At 44.7% G+C, this 18,133-nt stretch overlaps 1 protein-coding gene across 4 annotated transcripts in view; it reads right to left on the reverse strand.

Annotated features, from left to right (window-relative positions):
- TOM1L2 (target of myb1 like 2 membrane trafficking protein) overlaps positions 1-18,133 on the reverse strand; it is a 56,705-nt gene that overhangs the window by 13,599 nt on the left and 24,973 nt on the right. For 3 of the 4 annotated variants that reach the window (XM_053991918.1, XM_053991920.1, XM_053991921.1), the window contains exons 5-12: positions 17,054-17,188; positions 15,973-16,131; positions 15,178-15,294; positions 12,416-12,549; positions 9,836-9,884; positions 8,882-9,005; positions 7,989-8,106; positions 5,664-5,739 (exon numbers count right to left, since the gene is read on the reverse strand). In XM_053991918.1, the coding sequence (XP_053847893.1) occupies positions 5,664-5,739; positions 7,989-8,106; positions 8,882-9,005; positions 9,836-9,884; positions 12,416-12,549; positions 15,178-15,294; positions 15,973-16,131; positions 17,054-17,188 (912 nt within the window). Of the gene's footprint in view, positions 1-2,495; positions 2,562-5,663; positions 5,740-7,988; positions 8,107-8,881; positions 9,006-9,835; positions 9,885-12,415; positions 12,550-15,177; positions 15,295-15,972; positions 16,132-17,053; positions 17,189-18,133 lie in introns of all 4 variants that reach the window. The other variant, XM_053991917.1, reaches the window with a different exon arrangement.

An 18,133-nucleotide genomic window follows, 5' to 3' on the forward strand; every position in this document is an offset into this window, starting at 1 on the left:
TGAGACTACCTGCACTAAAACGTGGCTCTGTGGTAAAGCCTGTGCCTAATTGCTGCTGATATGGAGCCCTGTGTGAGACCTGCAAAACCCTGACCTCACACTGCAGACAGATCTGTCACTGAACTGCTCACCTCCCATCCCTCAGCCATATAAAAACCAGAAATATTTTCTGCCAATGTCATTTTATCTACTTTAGTTTTGTAGGTAGAGCTGGGATGGATAAATGTGGCTTTGTGTCTGTCTCCACGGTTCTGGCATCGTCTTGATGGCAGAACTGAGCCACAGGTTAACTGGAAACAAGAACAACACTGCCAAATTCATTTGGAGAGGAGAGCCAGAGACTGCAAAAGTGTGTGGTGAACTGGGATGCAGAGAAATGGAGTGGGAATGACTAAGCCCAAAGCTGAAATGTATCACATTCTGCTTGTACAGAACAATGCCACGTCGTGAGGGATGTGAGAACCACTTTGCCAGGTGGAGAATTCCTTCCAAGTGGTCTCAGTGTTGTACAGGCTCAGGGAACAGCAGTGTCAGCTCAGCCCTGTCCTCCTCAGCAAAGTACAGAAAGTACCCCACAGAGTGGGCACATCAAGTTCATACCTGGGATTCTAGTTATCCACTGGCATTGTAAATGCTACAGGTCGTATTAATAAATACTGTTAAGAACTACAGCCAGTTAAGAGAGAAACAGAGTTAATGATTAGTTTAGTTTTATTGTAGGTATTTCTCTCTTGTATTTAGCAAACAAACAAGGTGACAGGTTTGTAAGAGCAGTGACTGGTTGGACAGCCAGGCCCCCTTCCCTCCCCAAATCCATATGCCTCCATGAATGCTGCAGTATCCTTTTTCCAGACTGAATAACCACAAGCCAATGAAGGAATATGCTGTTTGCTTTTTTAATAAAGCAGTGGTGTGAGTGGTGTGAACAGCAGGGGTGCTGATTTCATGCTTCCCCGCTCTTGTAAACAGTGGAAAGGCAAAGAAGAAGAACTAACTCAATCACTGGATTATTCATTATGGATGAACATCCAACAGTGGCACAGCACATCCCTGGCTGCAACAGAGCCACCGAACAGCGAGAGCCTCTGTGAGCCACAGCCAACAGCATCAGAGGCAAAGCTGATACTGCTGCTCATTTTACAGCTTTTCACCCTCACCTTGTGAGCTGTGGGTGTCTGACAGCACCAAAATGACACTCTGGCTCCCAGGGACAGGTACCCACAGTGGGCTTATCCACGTGTGTGAGCAGGCACGGAGCTGCTTTTGGGCAGGCAGATACAGCACCTGTCCCATCACTGTGTGTGCACCAGCCGTGCAAAATTCTGCCAAACTTCCAAGCTGGCCCTGAGAAATAATCTGAGTTACCCCTAAATCCAGAAGAATAAATGCAAGTGTTTCACAGAGTAGATACTGCACACTCTGGATTTTCTAAACTTTAAGCTTTCTGGGATGTTTCTCTTTTTTAAATACTTGGCAGCTTAGTCTGGGACATTCAGGGCTCTCCCTGGAGTGAGACATTCCTGTTCCTGGTGCCCAGCCCCACATGCTGCACTGCCAGCACACCCCAGAGCAAAGGGAATTCTCCCTGCACCTCTCTGAACTCAGCTGCAGCCAGAACTGTCTCAGGAGGATTTTCTACAGTTAGGTCACATTATTGGTACTAAACTCAAACACTTAAAATGATGGATTACATTGTCCAAAAAAAAAAAATGGTCTTAGAACTTGGCTTTAAGGCATGGCTGAGGGTATTTTTCCCTTCCTCTGGCTTCTGCACCTCAAGCAAGCTTTGAACTTCTCTCTGCAAGCACATTGATGAAGGACAACTTCAAACAAGGTCAGAATGTGCACAGGTTCAGTGATCTTCAGAAGCCTGATTTTATCAAGGCACTGGCATCACCAGACATAGGAATTAAATCCTTAAAGCCAGAAACACTGTTGTACCTTTTGGAGTCTGATTCCTAATGCCAGTGGGGTTGAAGATGTCAATCTGGGCAGCAGTTCTCCCACTCCCTTCCTTGCATAAAGAATGATCCCTACATTACTCAATTCAACTACATATGATCCTACAATTCCCTATGTTTATTCCAGACCATGAAGCTAAGCACTACCAGAAAAGGCTGCTTTACAGACAGATAGCAAGTGTCCTCTTTGTGAATAAGATCCATGAGACTTGTGTTTATCCCTCGAAAAGTGGATACTGCATAAATAAATCAAGACAGTAGAAGGAACCAATTGGATCCCCAGGCCTCTTCTGAAGGTGACATGGGATCCTATAAATGATTCAGTGATTTACAGGTCTTTGTGCTGTAAAAAACAGAAATTGGTGCAAATCTTTCCCTTTGCCCCAGGTAATGATGCAGGTGGGAAATAAACTCCTTGTACTGTCCGATTTCAAGCGGTTCAATAGGGCAGGACGAGAGGTGAATGGAGGATGGTTATTCTAGGTCAGGGACTGGGGTGGGCAGTAGGAATTGCTTCACTGGTGAAATCCTCACCATTCCTTGTGTAATTAGCCACTTGTCTATGGGCTCCATGTCTGAGTTCCCACCTTTACCTCTCCTCTGTGTTGAGAACAGAAAGGTCCATAAAGAGAGAAACCACAGCAACAACCCGTGATAAAATAATAAAACAGTTAAAAACTTCACATACACAGACACACATCCACACACAGAGTTGCCTACAGTAGCTTCTGGCAGCAGCTGTGTCCCCCTCTGCCTGCCAGCTCTGTCCATAAGGGGACAGACCTCACCCAGAATTCTGCACTTCCTACAGACAGTTCACAACATTTTAGCACTCCCTCCATGATGTCCTTAAAAATAAAAATAATAATAATAAAATAAAGCAATCACTGGCTGGTAGTGAGGCTGATGTTTGTCATCTTCTTAGAAGAAGGAAAAGTGAGGCTGTACAAACTACTGCAGTCAGTGAGGCTGCGCTGGAAACTCTCGTGTCACACTCTGTGGAATCCCCCTTGTTTATGAAGCTGTGGGTTGCAGCACACCCTGCTCATGTCCTTGACCTCAGCAGACAGACTGTGCCCCACACAGACAGCACAGCAGCTCTGCAATGGTGTTGAGTGCAGGGAAGTCAGGGCAGTTTGCTGCAGTGTCCTGGCAGCCTTTCAAACTGCCCCTCTTGAAAAGCGCAGAGGTTAAAGGACTGCTGATGCATCCAGCTCCCCTGAGCAGGCTGCAGACTGCATGGCACAGCACCACAAACACTCTAAGATGGTTTTGTGTCCTTCAGCATCTCCTCCCTGAGCCAGGGTGGGATGCAGAGCCATCTCCAGCTCTGGAAGGGCTTGTTTGGGCTCAGCAGAGTGCAGTGGCTCCAGCCCAGAACTGGGTGAGCTCAGCAGAGAGCCACTGGTGTGTTATGTACATCCACACAGATATCTGCACACAAAGGACACCTCTCCTGTCCCTATTAACATAGGTAATGGAGAATCAGCTGCAATCTTTTATGTCTCATTTTATAAGGGGGAAAAAAATAAAGGGAAATCATTCCAATTTCATCTACTCTCTGTGTAACACTGGAGAATTGTTTCTTGGACACCTCTCCTCCCAGTTGTGATCATGCAACAACTCAGTGGCAACAAAAGCAATTCCCAACATGGAAAAGCAATATTAAGAAAACAGTGTATTTTTAGCTCATCTTGTTTCCAGCTGCTAAATCACATTAAAAGACAGCTAATGCCACGTGATCAGCCCCATCTCTGCAGACCATTCCGAGAATGACTGTATTAGAAACGTCGGATGTGCTGAATTCTACCACTGGACAACTGTGCTGGAACGAGACGTGTGTGAAGAATGTGTTGCAAAGCTCTTGGCTCCTCCCCAGAGCTGTTCTTAAATTAGCTCTACCCAAATTAAAGCCTGTCTTTTCGTTTACTGAGCACTGCCAGTTTTTTGCTACACACGCTGGGACTGGTAACTTTAGGAGAGTTTAATTTTTATTTCCTTTAAGAAGAGACACCCACAAGCCTCACAACAGTTGAGAAAAAGTGCTTACCAATTACAGAGTGATTGCATTTCAAAACAAGCTCTTATGATTACACATTACAGTCTCCAGGACCTTTGAAAAGAGGCTGAAAGTCTCGACATCTCATAGCCTCAAGTTCCACAACCCATGAGGCATTTACCCCAAAAAACTTTGACCCTCAGATGAGCTTAGCCACAGTCCTTTGAACTGACAGCACTTGGGGCAGAGCAGCAGCTCTGCTGGTGTGGATGACACGTTGTGCTGGTGCCTAAAGCAGAACTGGCTGGGAACAAAAGTGTTAATAAATAAAGACATGACCCTGAGGCCACTGGGGGAATTCAGCCCCCTTGACCAGTTAAATGCAAGCCCCTTGCATTTGGTTAGCCAGGAACAAAGAGCAGAATCTCAAATCCTTCCCCAGGTCCTGCCAATAACAGCTCAGTGATACTGGGGGCTTGGGATGTCACACTGGATTCAGGAATTCCTGGGAAGGAATATTTCTGCCCCTGCCTCCTCATGCTTCCCCTTTTCCCTCAGTACTGTTGCCATGAGTTTTTGTGGGGCTGAGCTCCAGCTGGTCATGGGGCTGACCTGGGTTATAAACTGCCCTTCCTGCAGGAGGACAGGGACAGGAAGAAGCAGGTAGGTTTGTGGGGTGGGGGATGCTCTGTAGGAGCTGAGGGCCTGCTCCCACTGAATGATGGCCTGGGCAGACAGGCAGCTGTGATCTGACCCCAGCTGGCTCCCAACACAAATCCTCCCTGGCTTGGAGCACAAGCTGCCAGGCATGCCAGCTGCCCAGAGCACTCCCACTTCATGAAAGAACCAGGGTGGGATCAGCCAAGGCATGGGGAGGCAATTCTCCCCAGTGAGAGGCATGTGCACACTGCATTGGCTCTCCCATGCTATGCTGGCTCTGCCGTGCTCCCTAGCGGTCATCACAGCCCAAAATTGGACTGGGAAAGGCTCTGAACCTGCTCCGCCCTCTAAAAACTTACACACAGCTGCCTACAAAAGAGCAGCAGAGTTTCTAAAAGCAGGGTGGTAGAAAGGGGTCAAGGGATGATCTGAGAGCTCCTTCACTTCTGCCTTCACCGAGGGATGCAGACAAAGCTGCCCAAGCTCTCTCACCCATGTTTTAAGTGTCAGCTGCTGCGAGGTGACAGCACATGGGGCTCTTCTGCCCAGAGAAGAGAGAAAAAGCCTGCCCTGGGCAGACAGAACAGGTTGCAAGCAAGGGCAGTTATGGCAAAGAACGTGAAGCATTAGAAGTCTGCATCATTTCTCTCTGTAACTTGCTCGTGTATCCACGCACTTGGAGCAAAGTCTAGTCAGCAGATTAAGACTTTCACAAGCAAAAGCAAACCAAGCCAATGCACATCAGTGTTCACAGGACATTCCCCACTTGATTCTTCTCAGCAGTGATTCCAGCCAAAGAGCTGGACTCCCCAGACAAGCTGCAAGGACACAGGAGAATTTACCCACTATGATTCTGAAGTCTTTTAGACTGAAGGGCAGCATCCCTTTAGACATCATTACTGAGCAAGTACTTGCTCTCAGATATCAATTTCAAAATAGCCATTACTACCACGTTGCTGGAATCCAGAATGAGAAGCTCAGTCAAAGCAGCCGCCTCCAGCTCGGATTCCACATGGATAACAAAACACAGAGCTGTGACCTACCCCTCCCGTGTTCTGTTTCCGAACATCCAGGGCAGATGCCAATCCTTTGACAGCCTGTGGATCCTCGTACGTCACGCTGGAAGAGAAGAACAAACCACACAGCTAGCAAGAAAGTCCAGCAGTCATCCATGGGAAATCATGGAATCATAGGAAGGCCTGGGTTGGAAGGGGTGTTAAAAGATCATCTCATTCCACTCCTGCCATGGCAAGGACACCTTCCACTATCTCAGGCTGCTCCAAATTCTGTCCAATCTGGCCTTGGACACTTCGAGGCATGAGACAGCCACAGCTTCTCTGGTCAACCTGTGCCAGTGCTTCACCACCCTCACAAGGAAGAATTTCTTCCCAATATTCAATCTGGCCCTTCAAACTCAGTTTGAAGCCACTCCCCTTTGTCTTGTCACTCCAGACCCTTGTAAATAGCCTCTCCTCATCTTTCTTGTAGGCTCCCTTCAGGTACTGGAATTAGGTCACCCCAATCCCTTCTCTTTTCCAGGCTGAACAATCCCAATTCTCCCAGCCTTTCCTCATAGGAGAACAATACTGTGGATACCCTGATTTGCTCCCCTGGGAACCAGAAAGTACGTTCTTTTTCTTAACAAGACTTGCAGGGTTCTGTGTGTACCCCAAGAAGAGGAGCTTGCTCTGTACAAAGGCCACCCATCAGTTTTGAAAAGCACCTTGAAGCAAAGAGAGTAAGATCAGCATTATGAAAGGCAGGCAAACAGGTCATGAGGCACCTTAAGAATGTCCAAGAGCAAGTGGGGGACTGTGAAAAGAGGTCTGATTGCAGATTATGTTTAACAAAGATTTGGAGATGACATCTGGAAGCCTGACCTTGCTGTGTGCATGCAGGGGGGAGGCAGAGCGAGACTCAACGAGAGGTGAAATTATGCAACTGCAGTGAAGCAGACAAAGAAATGCACTATTTACAAAGCTGTTAAAAGCTTCTTAAATTGCAATGCAAAAGGGACATGTAGCAGTCAGGTGACAGAGGCAGCAGCGGCATCTCACAGAGCACAGCATGAGCTGTGCAGACACAAACACGTGCCCGTAAATCAGCTCCTGGGAGGGGCTGCCTGAGCAGGGGGAGCCCTCTCTCCTCCCCTCCTCATGCTGGCTTCTCCCAAGCTGTGAGCACAGCACCCAGAGCTCTCACACCCAGAGCTGTCACCTACACACCACAGCAAGTCACACTCATGCCTTTCCTCCTCCCTGCTGCTCTGTTTATACAGTGCACAATCCAAGGAAGACAGAGCAATCCTCCCTTGTGAAATCATGGATGATCTGTGCTCCTTGTTCCATTAGGTACAGTGTGGGAAGAGTAGTTTTGTGCTTCATTTAGCACAAGATACAGAGGGACCTTGATTAGATCTCTCCTGCAATGCATCTCCTTTCTAACTGTACATTAAGGCTCTCAGCCCAAAATCTCCAGTGGTGGCTTATCCCTCTACATGACAGAATTTCTTCTCAGCACTGATACCATAGCTGAGGCAGTACCAATAGCTATATTGATAATTGCAAATAAAAGAGTCCAATAAATTTGTAGGCTCACGTTTTCTAAATTTTTGATAAACTATTTAACAGCATTTGTTAGCTTGAGACAAGATATGGATGATGTTCTGACTACTTCCTCTAGTGTCTGAATCCAGAAGGCAAGAAATAATATATGAAAGAAAAATACCTGAGTGTGTCTTTTATTGAATATCACCTGACAGGGATCAAAGGATTTCTTAATAAGTGCATAGATTTATTTTACATTAAAATAATTTGACCTGTTAAATGCCCTTGAAAGTGCCAGATTTGCAGCTCTAGAGATGCAAGCCCTATGCATATAAACAAATTAGGGATAGCATGAAGCCAGGCAGGCTACACTGCCTTGACAGCATGTGAGAGTCTGACTGGGGCCAAAAGGAGAGTTAACTGGATGGTAATTCTGTTTCCAAGCCTTTGATGACAGTAATTCAGTCACAAAAGTACATCCATGACCTTCAGGTGAAGGACCCTTCTGCTCCTGTATCTCAAACACAGGTGGATGGGATGACAAGCCTTTAGGAGAAGGCAGAAGTACAGGCAAGCACACTTGCAAGTTTCCAGTGAGCTCATTAACTAAGACAGTCAGTACCCAGCCAGTCTGCTCTGTCCAGCAGCAGGAACCTCTCCACTTGCTCATATTAATAACAACCAAAAGGATAGGGATTGGATTAAAAGCAAGAAAACATACACCAAAACTAGTTTTTCAGTCTGAAGTCAAGAAGTTTCAGATTTATGCCCTTAGAAAACAGCAGTGCCATGACTCAGTGCTGAAGACAAACTCCAACTTACTTCTTTCGCTGCTCAGCCAAGGAGCTGCCTCTTGTCTGTGCAAACATGTCAAAGTCATCACGAGGATTACTGTGCTGGAGGGAGCTGAGTGTGCCACTGACACTGTTTGTGCCCAAGTCTGCAACCAGAGGAGAAAAAATAGTGAACCAGCAAAATAACAAACCAAATTGCAAACACCACCATCATTAACAGCTGCAGCACTGAGGACAGTTTTGTTCAGGAAAGGCTGGAGGATGCTAATCATGTGCTCTTAAAAGAAAAATGTAGAGATGATCTAATTCATCCTGGAAGCAGCACTCCATAAATGTTCCTCATCAAGAAGCCAGCATTTGGGAATTGGGGTGAACCTGCTGCCAATATCCTGAGATATTCAGTGATCACTAACACAGTCCAAAATTCTGGGCATGGACAATAGTTTTCTCCACAATGTTCTCTCTCAGTTAGTGTGAAACCAACACTTTCAAACAAAGGGATATGGTGCAGTGCTGAAAGAGGTGGAGAACCTTCAGTCAAACCCAGTGATCCAATCACACAATCTTTGGTTTGATTTAATGCAAACCACCTAAGAGTTTCATAAAACCTTTTACCCAAAGGTTTCAAATATTATTTGTAGAAGGGGAATCAAGAACATCACCAGGCTGATTTCACAAAGAACTATAACTAAGCAGAAACAGAAGTAGTAGTACAAGTTCTGCCATGAACAACACCTGCACCCTCTCCATCAATCTTCCCTCTGATTAATAAAGCCCTCCCTTTGTGCCAGGCTGGCTCTCACAGGGCAGGAGAGTGGGAATGCCTTCTAATCCTCCTGTAAGCCAAATACCCAAACCTTTTGGAGGCCACATGGCAACATTAATAGGTAGAGGAGAGCATGATCTAGATCAGGCACTCACCAAGCCCTGCAAGCTGTGAAGAAAGTGAAGATGGAGGTGCTGAGTTTCCGACCATTGGGCTCACCACAGCTGGAGAGCCAGGACCCAAATCTATTAAATTATCTTCTGTCACCTCATTCAGTACCTGTCAGGACACAAGAAACACAGAAGTTACACATCCCAGAAATTTCTTCTTGCATTGCAACATTAAACATCAGAATTTTCCACATTAGGTATAAACTGCTTTCAGAAAGAAAACTTCTTTGTTGTGACTAAAGTGTCAATACAGTCTTTGCTGAAGTTTGCATCACACTGCAGAAGTGGTAAAGCACAGTAAACAGAGGAAATAGTTATGAATGCAGAATAGAAAACATAATAGAAGTAAAGATTCATCATAAACTCAGACCTTGAACACTATAAAACAACTACAAAAGAGTTTCTATTTAAAGAATAATTAGAACTCTTCAGCTTGGAAAGGGGCTGCTTAAATAGGAGATGAGAGTGGTTCTTAAAATTATGATTGGCAGGAAGAAAATTAACCTGAACAGTGGTATGTAAGACATGGTGAAAGAAAATTAGGTGAAGCAAACAAAAATCATTAAGTGACTTGATCAAATGTAAACAAAATATTTGTTATATATAAATGCAAAATAAATATGTAAAAATGTATAGTGAAACTGTGGAACTTATTGCTTAAGGACATTGTGAACTCCTAAAGTCCACACAGACTCAAAAGCAATCAAAAAAGTTAATAGAGGAATGAAAATCCATCACGGATTGTAAACACAGAGATGTTTTCCCGTGAAGTGACTTCCTGAGCTAAAAGCTGTCCCTTGGGATTTGCCACATTCTTACTTTTCCTGGCATCCACCATTAGCCAGTACAGGGAGAACACAGAGCTGGGCAGCTAAAGGGTGTGATACTACTGATAGTACTACAGCTGGTATGAGAGAATCAATGGAGTGAGGTACTTACTCCATTGCTGGCGTTCTGTGTTGAGCGTCCCGATCTGTATCGTTCAAATCTGTTCAGGGGAAAAAAAAAAACAACATGGACTATCAAAGCCACCAATAAATAATAAAAAACATGAGTTTATAACCAAGCCATGCCACTGAACTTAAGTTTTCTCTGGCTCCAAAGGGAAGCCTGAAAGCTTTAACTCCAAACCAGGACAAAGACAGGATTGCTGAGAAGTTGCACTCTTGGCAGAGGTAGATTTTAAGTTGACTAATCTGATCTTGCAGCTCAAACATGCTTGAAAAACACTGCAGGATTTGTCTTTTGGTTGGGGGGGGGTTTAATCATTAAGTGCTTTGTGACAGACTGTTGTGTGAGCCAAGGGACAGGAGGAACTGTGGCAAGATCGATGCTCACAGCTCAACAAGCCAAGCACTGCAGCTCATCTCGCTCCCACTTACCAGCTCCCTCTTGCTGCAATAATGTAAATGAGGAGCCATATGTGTGTGGTACAGCCCAAGTCAGGCACATGTGGCATGAGGGACAATGAACAGCAGATTCACTGCTTAAAACATCCTGAATCCACTCAAAGATGGTCACGGCCTATGCTCAAATAGGTTGGTACTTTCCAACAAGGAAAAGCAATGATGTTGGATTAAACCTTCATACTTCTAAGGAGAAGTCGGGTTAGTCAAGCTCTGATCTCTTCTTTACTCCGTGCATCTGGAGCCACAAACCTAAACCCAGCTTTCATGAAAGTCTTCAAGGCCAGGCTGGATGCAGCTCTGAGCAACCTGGTCTAGTGGAAGGTGTCCTCACCCATGGCAGGGAAGGGGATTAGATGAGTTTTGAGGTCACTTCCAACCCAAATCATTCTGTGATTCTTTGAACTCAAAACAGCAGGAGAACTACGTGCTCCCATGGCCTGTCTGAGGCCAGTCTGATCTCCTTCCTTACCATGGAAAAGCACCATGATTTCTTGGAGGTTTGAAATTTTCAAAGTAGTTTCAGAAGTAGTCTCTCTTTCCAGCAAAAAGCCAAAAATACTCATATAATCCTTTGGGTTTTCTCCCAGATGGACAAAATAAAACAGGGAATGTCAAGCAAATAAAAATGTTTTCTTAATGTAACAGAGGAAAATGCAGACTTAAAAGGCAGCAAAACCAATTTCAGGCCCAAATTTCAATTTTAGGAAACTGTGGGTGTTTGCTATTACTGGAAATCCAACTCCCTTTGCTGGAAACCTAAGACACCTCCCACCTCATTTCTCACCAAAAGGCTTCTGTTCATTTACATCCCAAGGCTTCACAGCAAAGGCCAGAGCTCCTGCTTGAGTCACTGACAGAGCTTGGTCCCTGTGCTAGAAATCAGCATGATGGATGTGGAGCTTTAAGAATAGCAGAGGAGGAACTGGAATTTATTGAAGGCTCAGACCAGTGCAGCTATTCCACCACAAATGGCTTGCTAACATCACTCAGCTCCCCTTTCATGAATAATGACTACAAACACATCAGCCACAGTCAGCAAAGTCGCAGATGGGGGGAAATAGAAAAAATATTAAGGGTGACCAGACTAAACCTCAGTGATAGTAACACTCTGCCACTTGTAGAACCCTGCTTGTGCATGAAACACACACCATTTCACACAAAAAGCCAGCGTTTGTTTCAAAGTTTGCCCCATCTCCTCTGAACGATGAAATCAAAGGCAAAATCGAGGGCACCGAGTCGTCTTTGCAGCCTTTGCCGTGACAGCACAAATTCACAGATCTAGAGTCTAATTTATTTTTCAAGGCTTGAGAAACAAAGCCCTGTGCTAAGAGCAAGGAACAAAGGGTACTCTTTGGTGCCTCGCTCCCCAGGCCTGTCATTAAGGGGAAGATTAAACTTTCCCAAGACTGCGGCATCACGTGTCACCTCCTGCAGCAGATGTGCCTGACAGCGCCTTTGTCTGACATGTCGAAAGTTCTGTGCCCCAAGTCCTGTCCCTGGGGATGATTCCTGCAGACCAGCTCTTCGAAACATTAGCTCTGCACAAGACAGGCTTTTTTTGTTTTTCAGGATTTTAAGTGTTACTTAAAAACAAACCCTTTGCATGCACGATGCTCCCGCCCACCTCAGGCAGCTCCCCTTGCACCAGCACTGGGACTGGAAAGCTCAGAGATCAGAGGGCAGAGAGAGCTCACAGGAGCCTCCTTAAGCCAGGAAGCAGCACAGAGATTTGTGCAGAGCCTGGGCTAGCAGGGGAAGTAGTGACTGTGGCTGTGCTATTTTTGGTCCCAAGTCCCTACACCTGTACAGCCCTGCACAACAGGGACTCGCAGACTCAATCATTTTCACAAGGTTGCATTGCAGTTTATGGGTATTACCCACAAAAATTCAATACATAGTAAAAAAAAATCATAGTATTAAAAGAATCAACTGAAACAGGAATGTTACCATAAAAGGCCATAAAAATACTGTGTAAATTGTTCCTGTGGTTTGGTTCTCTGTGTCATGTTAGACCCTTGGCCCAGAAGGCCCAGTTTCACCAACTGACCTATTTTATTCTTATGTGAAAACCCTGAATGAATGCAAATGCTTGCTGGGAGAGATGCCCCACCTTTCATATCGGAGGAAGACGTTATTTAAATCATCATTCACGTGCAGCAGCTCCTCTGTGACTTCTTCATTGGACACTCGTGAGATAAGCTCCACAATTCTCTGCTGCATGGCTCTGCAGGTTCGGTTCAGTTCCTAGGAGGAAAGCATTGTGCACACACATTCTGATAAGCAACAAGCAATAAGTAGATTTAGTTGAGCTCTGTTCACAGCCAAACATATCCCCCAGCTGAGAAACACTAAGACAAGTTTATCTTTGCATGATTAAATGTCACCCAAAAGCACATCTAATCAAATGCCCTTCAAGAGATGATGGCATAAAACCTTGAGAGCCTATTCACAATTCAACTTCCTGATTCTTCTTTAACTCTGAGCACTTCAGAAAATAAATATCTGTATTTTAGTCATCTGTTTTAAGAATAAAACATGTTAATACAACACCTTCCCAGAAGAAAGCTTTCAAGGAAAATTCAATCTGCTCTTTCTGGCAGTATCATCCTTAAAAACTAAATGATGTGGATGCTGGAACATGTGGGGGGAAAAAAGGTTCATCAGGGCTACCACAAATACTAAGTGTGTGCTAGGATGAGAACTTACCAACTTCAGAGAACATGAGGGTAAAGACAAACCAAGGAGCAGGAGCACGAAAAGGTGAGTGTTCCACACACCCCCCAGCACTGAGACACACAGAAATGTTCCCTTCCACTGAGCAAGTGCACAGACAAGAGACTGCACAAAGGCAATGGGGAGTTTCAGAAGAATATTTTAAGGAATGCAGAGGGAGGGCATTTATTTTAAAAGCCTCTCATCAAGAATTCTAGATTTTAGTTTGTCTAGACCAGCAGCTCTCATGCTTCCAGGACATCTCTTCCATCACCAAATACTTAGTAGAATTCTGTAGTCCTGAAAGGCCTCAAGACCAAAGGCCAAACTGGTCTGCTGAGGAGAACAGCAAGAAGAAACATGACGTATGGCAGGGTGCCTCTGATCAGGCCAACGGTTTTACTTCAATAAGTACTGACATTCCAGCTAAAGCATGTCCCTCTGTCATCTTCCACTCCTCCCAGCTCCACTTCACAGCAAAAATTCAGCACTAAACAAGGATGACTTGTTGGTACACAGCCTTCAGGATGAAAGCAAAAATGTGTTTGTTTTCCTTGCATGGTCTGACATCCTAAGCTCTGGATAAATTTCACCTAGTGCAATCCAGCTGCCTTAACAGCTTGAGGAATGTGTTCTCCAATGTCAGTTTTGATCCCATCACTTTCGAAGCAGATTGTGACATTTCAGAGGTTTGTTTGCTGCCTTTCCGAGAGGGCTGACAGTACCTATCTATTCTGCTCAGAGCTGGCTCTCTCGCAGGCTGTTTACATTTGATTGTTGGAGAAAATGTCAGGAATTATTTAAGGAGGTGGGCTATATAAACCTCAAAGCAAGGAGTCCTTGCATGCAGCACCCAGCTCACAGCTCTCAAAAGGCTAACCATCCTTTGTGATCAAAAACGGGTTCTCCCCAGCTCTGTGATTCAGATTTAGGCTGCATCAGTCACAGAAGGGAACCAGCTGGAATAAAGAATCGTTGCTGTCACTCCATTTTATGATCAAGTTCTTTCACCTTAAAGCTGTGCTCTAAGGTCAGGCTGTCAAGATGCTGGTGGTTGTTTCTCAGTGTAAGCAAACTGTTCGATTTCGGCCTGTCATGGTTTCCTGGAAGCTGCTTTTGTTTTGAGCAGTTCGACCCAAATGGGCAGTGACTGAAAGGCTCTTTATTGCAAAGCCTCTCATCAGCTGCCATGATGGCTCTGAGACAAACACACAATGCCACTGCATGGGAGAGACCAGTTTTTGGATGGATTTCAAACTCTGATGTATCACAGAGAGCAATTCCCTGCCTTCCTCTGAACGGATTGCTGTGGGAGCCCATCCTCCCCGCTGGAGGATCAAAACAGAAGGCTATTGCTGAAGCTCTGGAAAGGCAAATCCCACCTTAAGGGCAGCAGCTGGAACGTCAGATCACAATGCTCCTGGTCTGTGGGACTCTGTGACTTTCCTCAGCCACAAGGCCACCCCATGACCACTAGCCTTGGGAAATCGGTATGAAGCCTGAGACACGAGCTCAATTTATACTGTTTTCCCTCTTGAGATGCACAGTGCTGCACTGCATTGAGATTTTCCAGCAGAGAAATCCCTCCTGATTACACAGTCTAGCCCTCTGAACTTACCACGGAACTCCACCTGAGCACCTGCCCTAAGATACCACCCCTTCAGGAAAACACATCTTCTGGAAAGACAATTAGCTCATAGATAAGATTTCAAGAGGCAGAGGATCCACAGACCCTTAACATTCTTTAGTCCAGATGGAAATATGGAGTGCTTTTTCCTGCCTAGTGACTGGGAATGCTTTGACACTGTACAAGTGGTGATGGGGGGTGTACAAGAAGCAGGAATGCTCAGGGCTTACAGAACCTGTGGCAATTCTGAGCTGCTTAGTGGTAAAGGAGACCTGATATTCAACACTGGGAAAAATTTCTAGCTACACAAAGAGGAAAGCACTGGAACAAGTTTCAAGGGAAGTCAGGAAATCCTTGTCACTGGAAGCTTTAGCAAATGAAGAAAATCAAGTGACAGCACTTGCCAGGGTCAGGCACAGCCCAGATCCATTATGAATCCAAGCATGGGCTGTGAAGTGAGCTACAACAAAACACACCCCCCAGAGAAACACAAGCACAGGAAGGATCAGAATCGTATTTCCTAGGAAACTTACCTGAAGTAACTCAAGGTCTGAGGAATCCTCTTGTCCAGGTACCATTTCTGTCAGCATTTCAGACATCACTTTAGTATTCCCACGAACAATATCCAGCTCACTGCGCAGCCGGGCAATCTAAATTGGGGTAACAAGACAGCAAAACACTGCATAATCTTTTAGTTGAAGCAGTTCATTTTCAAGAACTGACTTTGAGATATCTCTGGTTCTGTCTGACTTGATATCTCAGGCTCCAGACATTCTAGCAGGGAAAAAACCAAATAAGATAAAAAGTTTACCCAGGAGAAAAGGAAGAGAAAAAGAGAAAAATTATCATCACAAACCCAGATGTGCTGTGTTTGTATGGAAGGGAAGCAATTGCAAACAGCACCTAAAGCCAGACTTTGGCTGTGGTGCCTCATTCCAGTGTGGGGAAAGATGTACACATTTTAAGTAGAATCTTTGTCCCTGAAGTTATCATTTTGCAAGGAGAAAAAAAATCCTGTATTAGGGCATTTGCAAGGGCTTGACTTCCTGCATCTGTGACATTCTGTGCCTTGAAAGGAGAGGGGCTAATGGGAATAACTGCTAAAATACTGCTGAGAAGGCTGGACCAGCAGATTGTGCTGCCATTACCAGGCCACAGAGACACATCCAAAGCCCAGATTTTACAGTATAACAAGAAGAAAGATTACTAAGTAGAGCCAGACCTAGCAGACAAATTCCAAAGAATTAAAATGAAAAGTTCCTCTGCAAATTAATTTCTAATTTTATTTGCTGCAAGAGTCTCACTCGAAAGAATCAACATGCCAATACCTGTTCAGAATTAGCAGTGATGGGACCAGTCACATTCAAGGCTGGGGCCTGAGGAGCAGAATACGCCGTTGGAGAGGACGAAGAGTAAGAACTGCTGCTCATCCTTTGCTGAGACTGGGAATTGTGCATATTTGCTGCAGGATCAACTTCAGGAACACTCTGCCACATCAGAAAGACAGGAGTTCAAAAGCTGAGCTGGGACAGCACTTGCTTTGTCAGCAACCTCAGGCCAAACAGGCTCAAATATAGAACATAATTGCACCTTGTGGGAAAGGTCAGTACAGCTAGAAAAGACTGGCAGCTCCAAAAATCCTCCATGCCCATCTATTTTGACCCAACCCACAAGCATTTAAGTCCATTTAGTTTTACAAGAAAAGTGAGAAGCGAAATAAAAACAGGTGCCAAAGAGAAATAGTTATAAATTACTTTAAACTAGGAATTAAGTTGCAAGCTTCCAAAAAATGATGTGATACGTAGATACTGAATTTAATTAACCTTGACACAAGAATTGTAATCTCTCAGTCCTTGATCACTTGCATTTGCCGCTTCGAAGATTCATTAACTTCAGTTTTCAGAGTGAATAATCAGAACACCTGTGATCATTAAGCTACTTCCAAGCAGCAGCTTTGTCGACTTTCCAGACCTAACTTTCCAGACTTGTAAAGTTCTCACATTACTGTGGGATCAGAGAGATTCAGACTCTATCCCTAATAGACAGGCAGACCTTGGCTCAGGGTTATCCCCAACAGAAGCAACCACACTTTTGAACAAAAGAATTAAATCTCAGTCATAAATTCTGCTGGGCTCTCTTTGAACAAATTAGTTGCATTTGTTTGGTGGTCTTATGGTACAAGATTAAATGTAACAATTTACAACTTCTCAGACTGATGATTGACTCAAGGGAGGAGATAGCTTATCAGCCTGTATTATGCCTCTTACATGCCCTTTCACTATTAAAATGTCCTTCCAGGAGTGAGAAAATGAGCCAAATTCAGAGAAGTGGGAGGGGAAAAACGAGTAGTTATCCAACTGTTTAGACATCCTGGGAAAACACCCGTGGAATTGCAAGGCTGTAGCTTACCCTCTGTGGTGTGTGTATTGGAGAAAGAGCATCAAGATCTGCCATGGGGAACTCGATGCCTTTCCTCTTGAGTTCTTCATAAATATGCACTACTCCAGTTAAATCAGGGCTACTTCGGAAGGCATCGGCCCAAGCCTGGAAAACACGAGGGATTATCCAGAAACCTTCCAAATGAAGCTCCAGCCCCACCCTGATACTGACTCTCAAAGCTTGCAGAGATTTCAGCTTCAAAGGAAAGCTGGAATCATCAGACCTGGCCTAAAAGGTCCTGCAAGTATTAAGACAGTCACCTATGCATTTTATTCAGATATAAAGCAGACAGGAACCCAATGCAGAGTAGCTGTGAGTAGCTCCTGACATCATCAAAATCCGTGAACATACATTAAAGTCTCTTCCCATCTCCTCTCCTCAGCAGTGATTGATGCTGATATTTTCTGGCATATTGTACAGCAAATGACCCACCAGAAAAGGTCTGTGTGAAAGATTCAACAGATCTAACCAAAATTCACAAAGCTGTAAAATCATCTTAAGTAATCTCCATTCACTTTGTGAAACATCCTCATTTGTTGCCAGAGGAAAAGCACAGCCACCAAGTTGTATTATTTGGACCAGACTTAAATTTTAAAAAGTTCCTTTCTGAGGTTCTTGTCTTGTGAAAGAGACAGTCCCCTGAGCAGCAGAACTAACGACGCCTGGGTTCTGACAGAGCATATCCAACACTCAAGATACCCCAGTGTGACACAAAGGACGAGTTTAAAAGAGAGAAATTCCCACAGCCAGAACATTCATTATGTCTCTCCTGCATGAACTCTCTGGTGTCTAAAAAGACTTCAATTCACATTTGAGCTTCTCCTTCAGTGGGAGCACTAAGTGCTTCTCTTGGCTGGCCAGCCTCCTGCACTCACGAAGCTGTTGGGAGAAAAGGATGCTAAAAGCCTCAACCCCTTTCACTTGTGTTGGAAATGAACCAAATATTAAAAAGGTAGAGGAAGGAAAAACTGAAATATTATGACTCAATTAAAAAATGAAGCATTCCACAAACCCCCACATGTGTGGAGCAGGGTATCAGTGTGCTGGATC

This window comes from Vidua macroura, chromosome 16 (genome assembly GCF_024509145.1).
Source record: "Vidua macroura isolate BioBank_ID:100142 chromosome 16, ASM2450914v1, whole genome shotgun sequence".
Taxonomy (NCBI): Eukaryota; Metazoa; Chordata; class Aves; order Passeriformes; family Viduidae; genus Vidua; species Vidua macroura.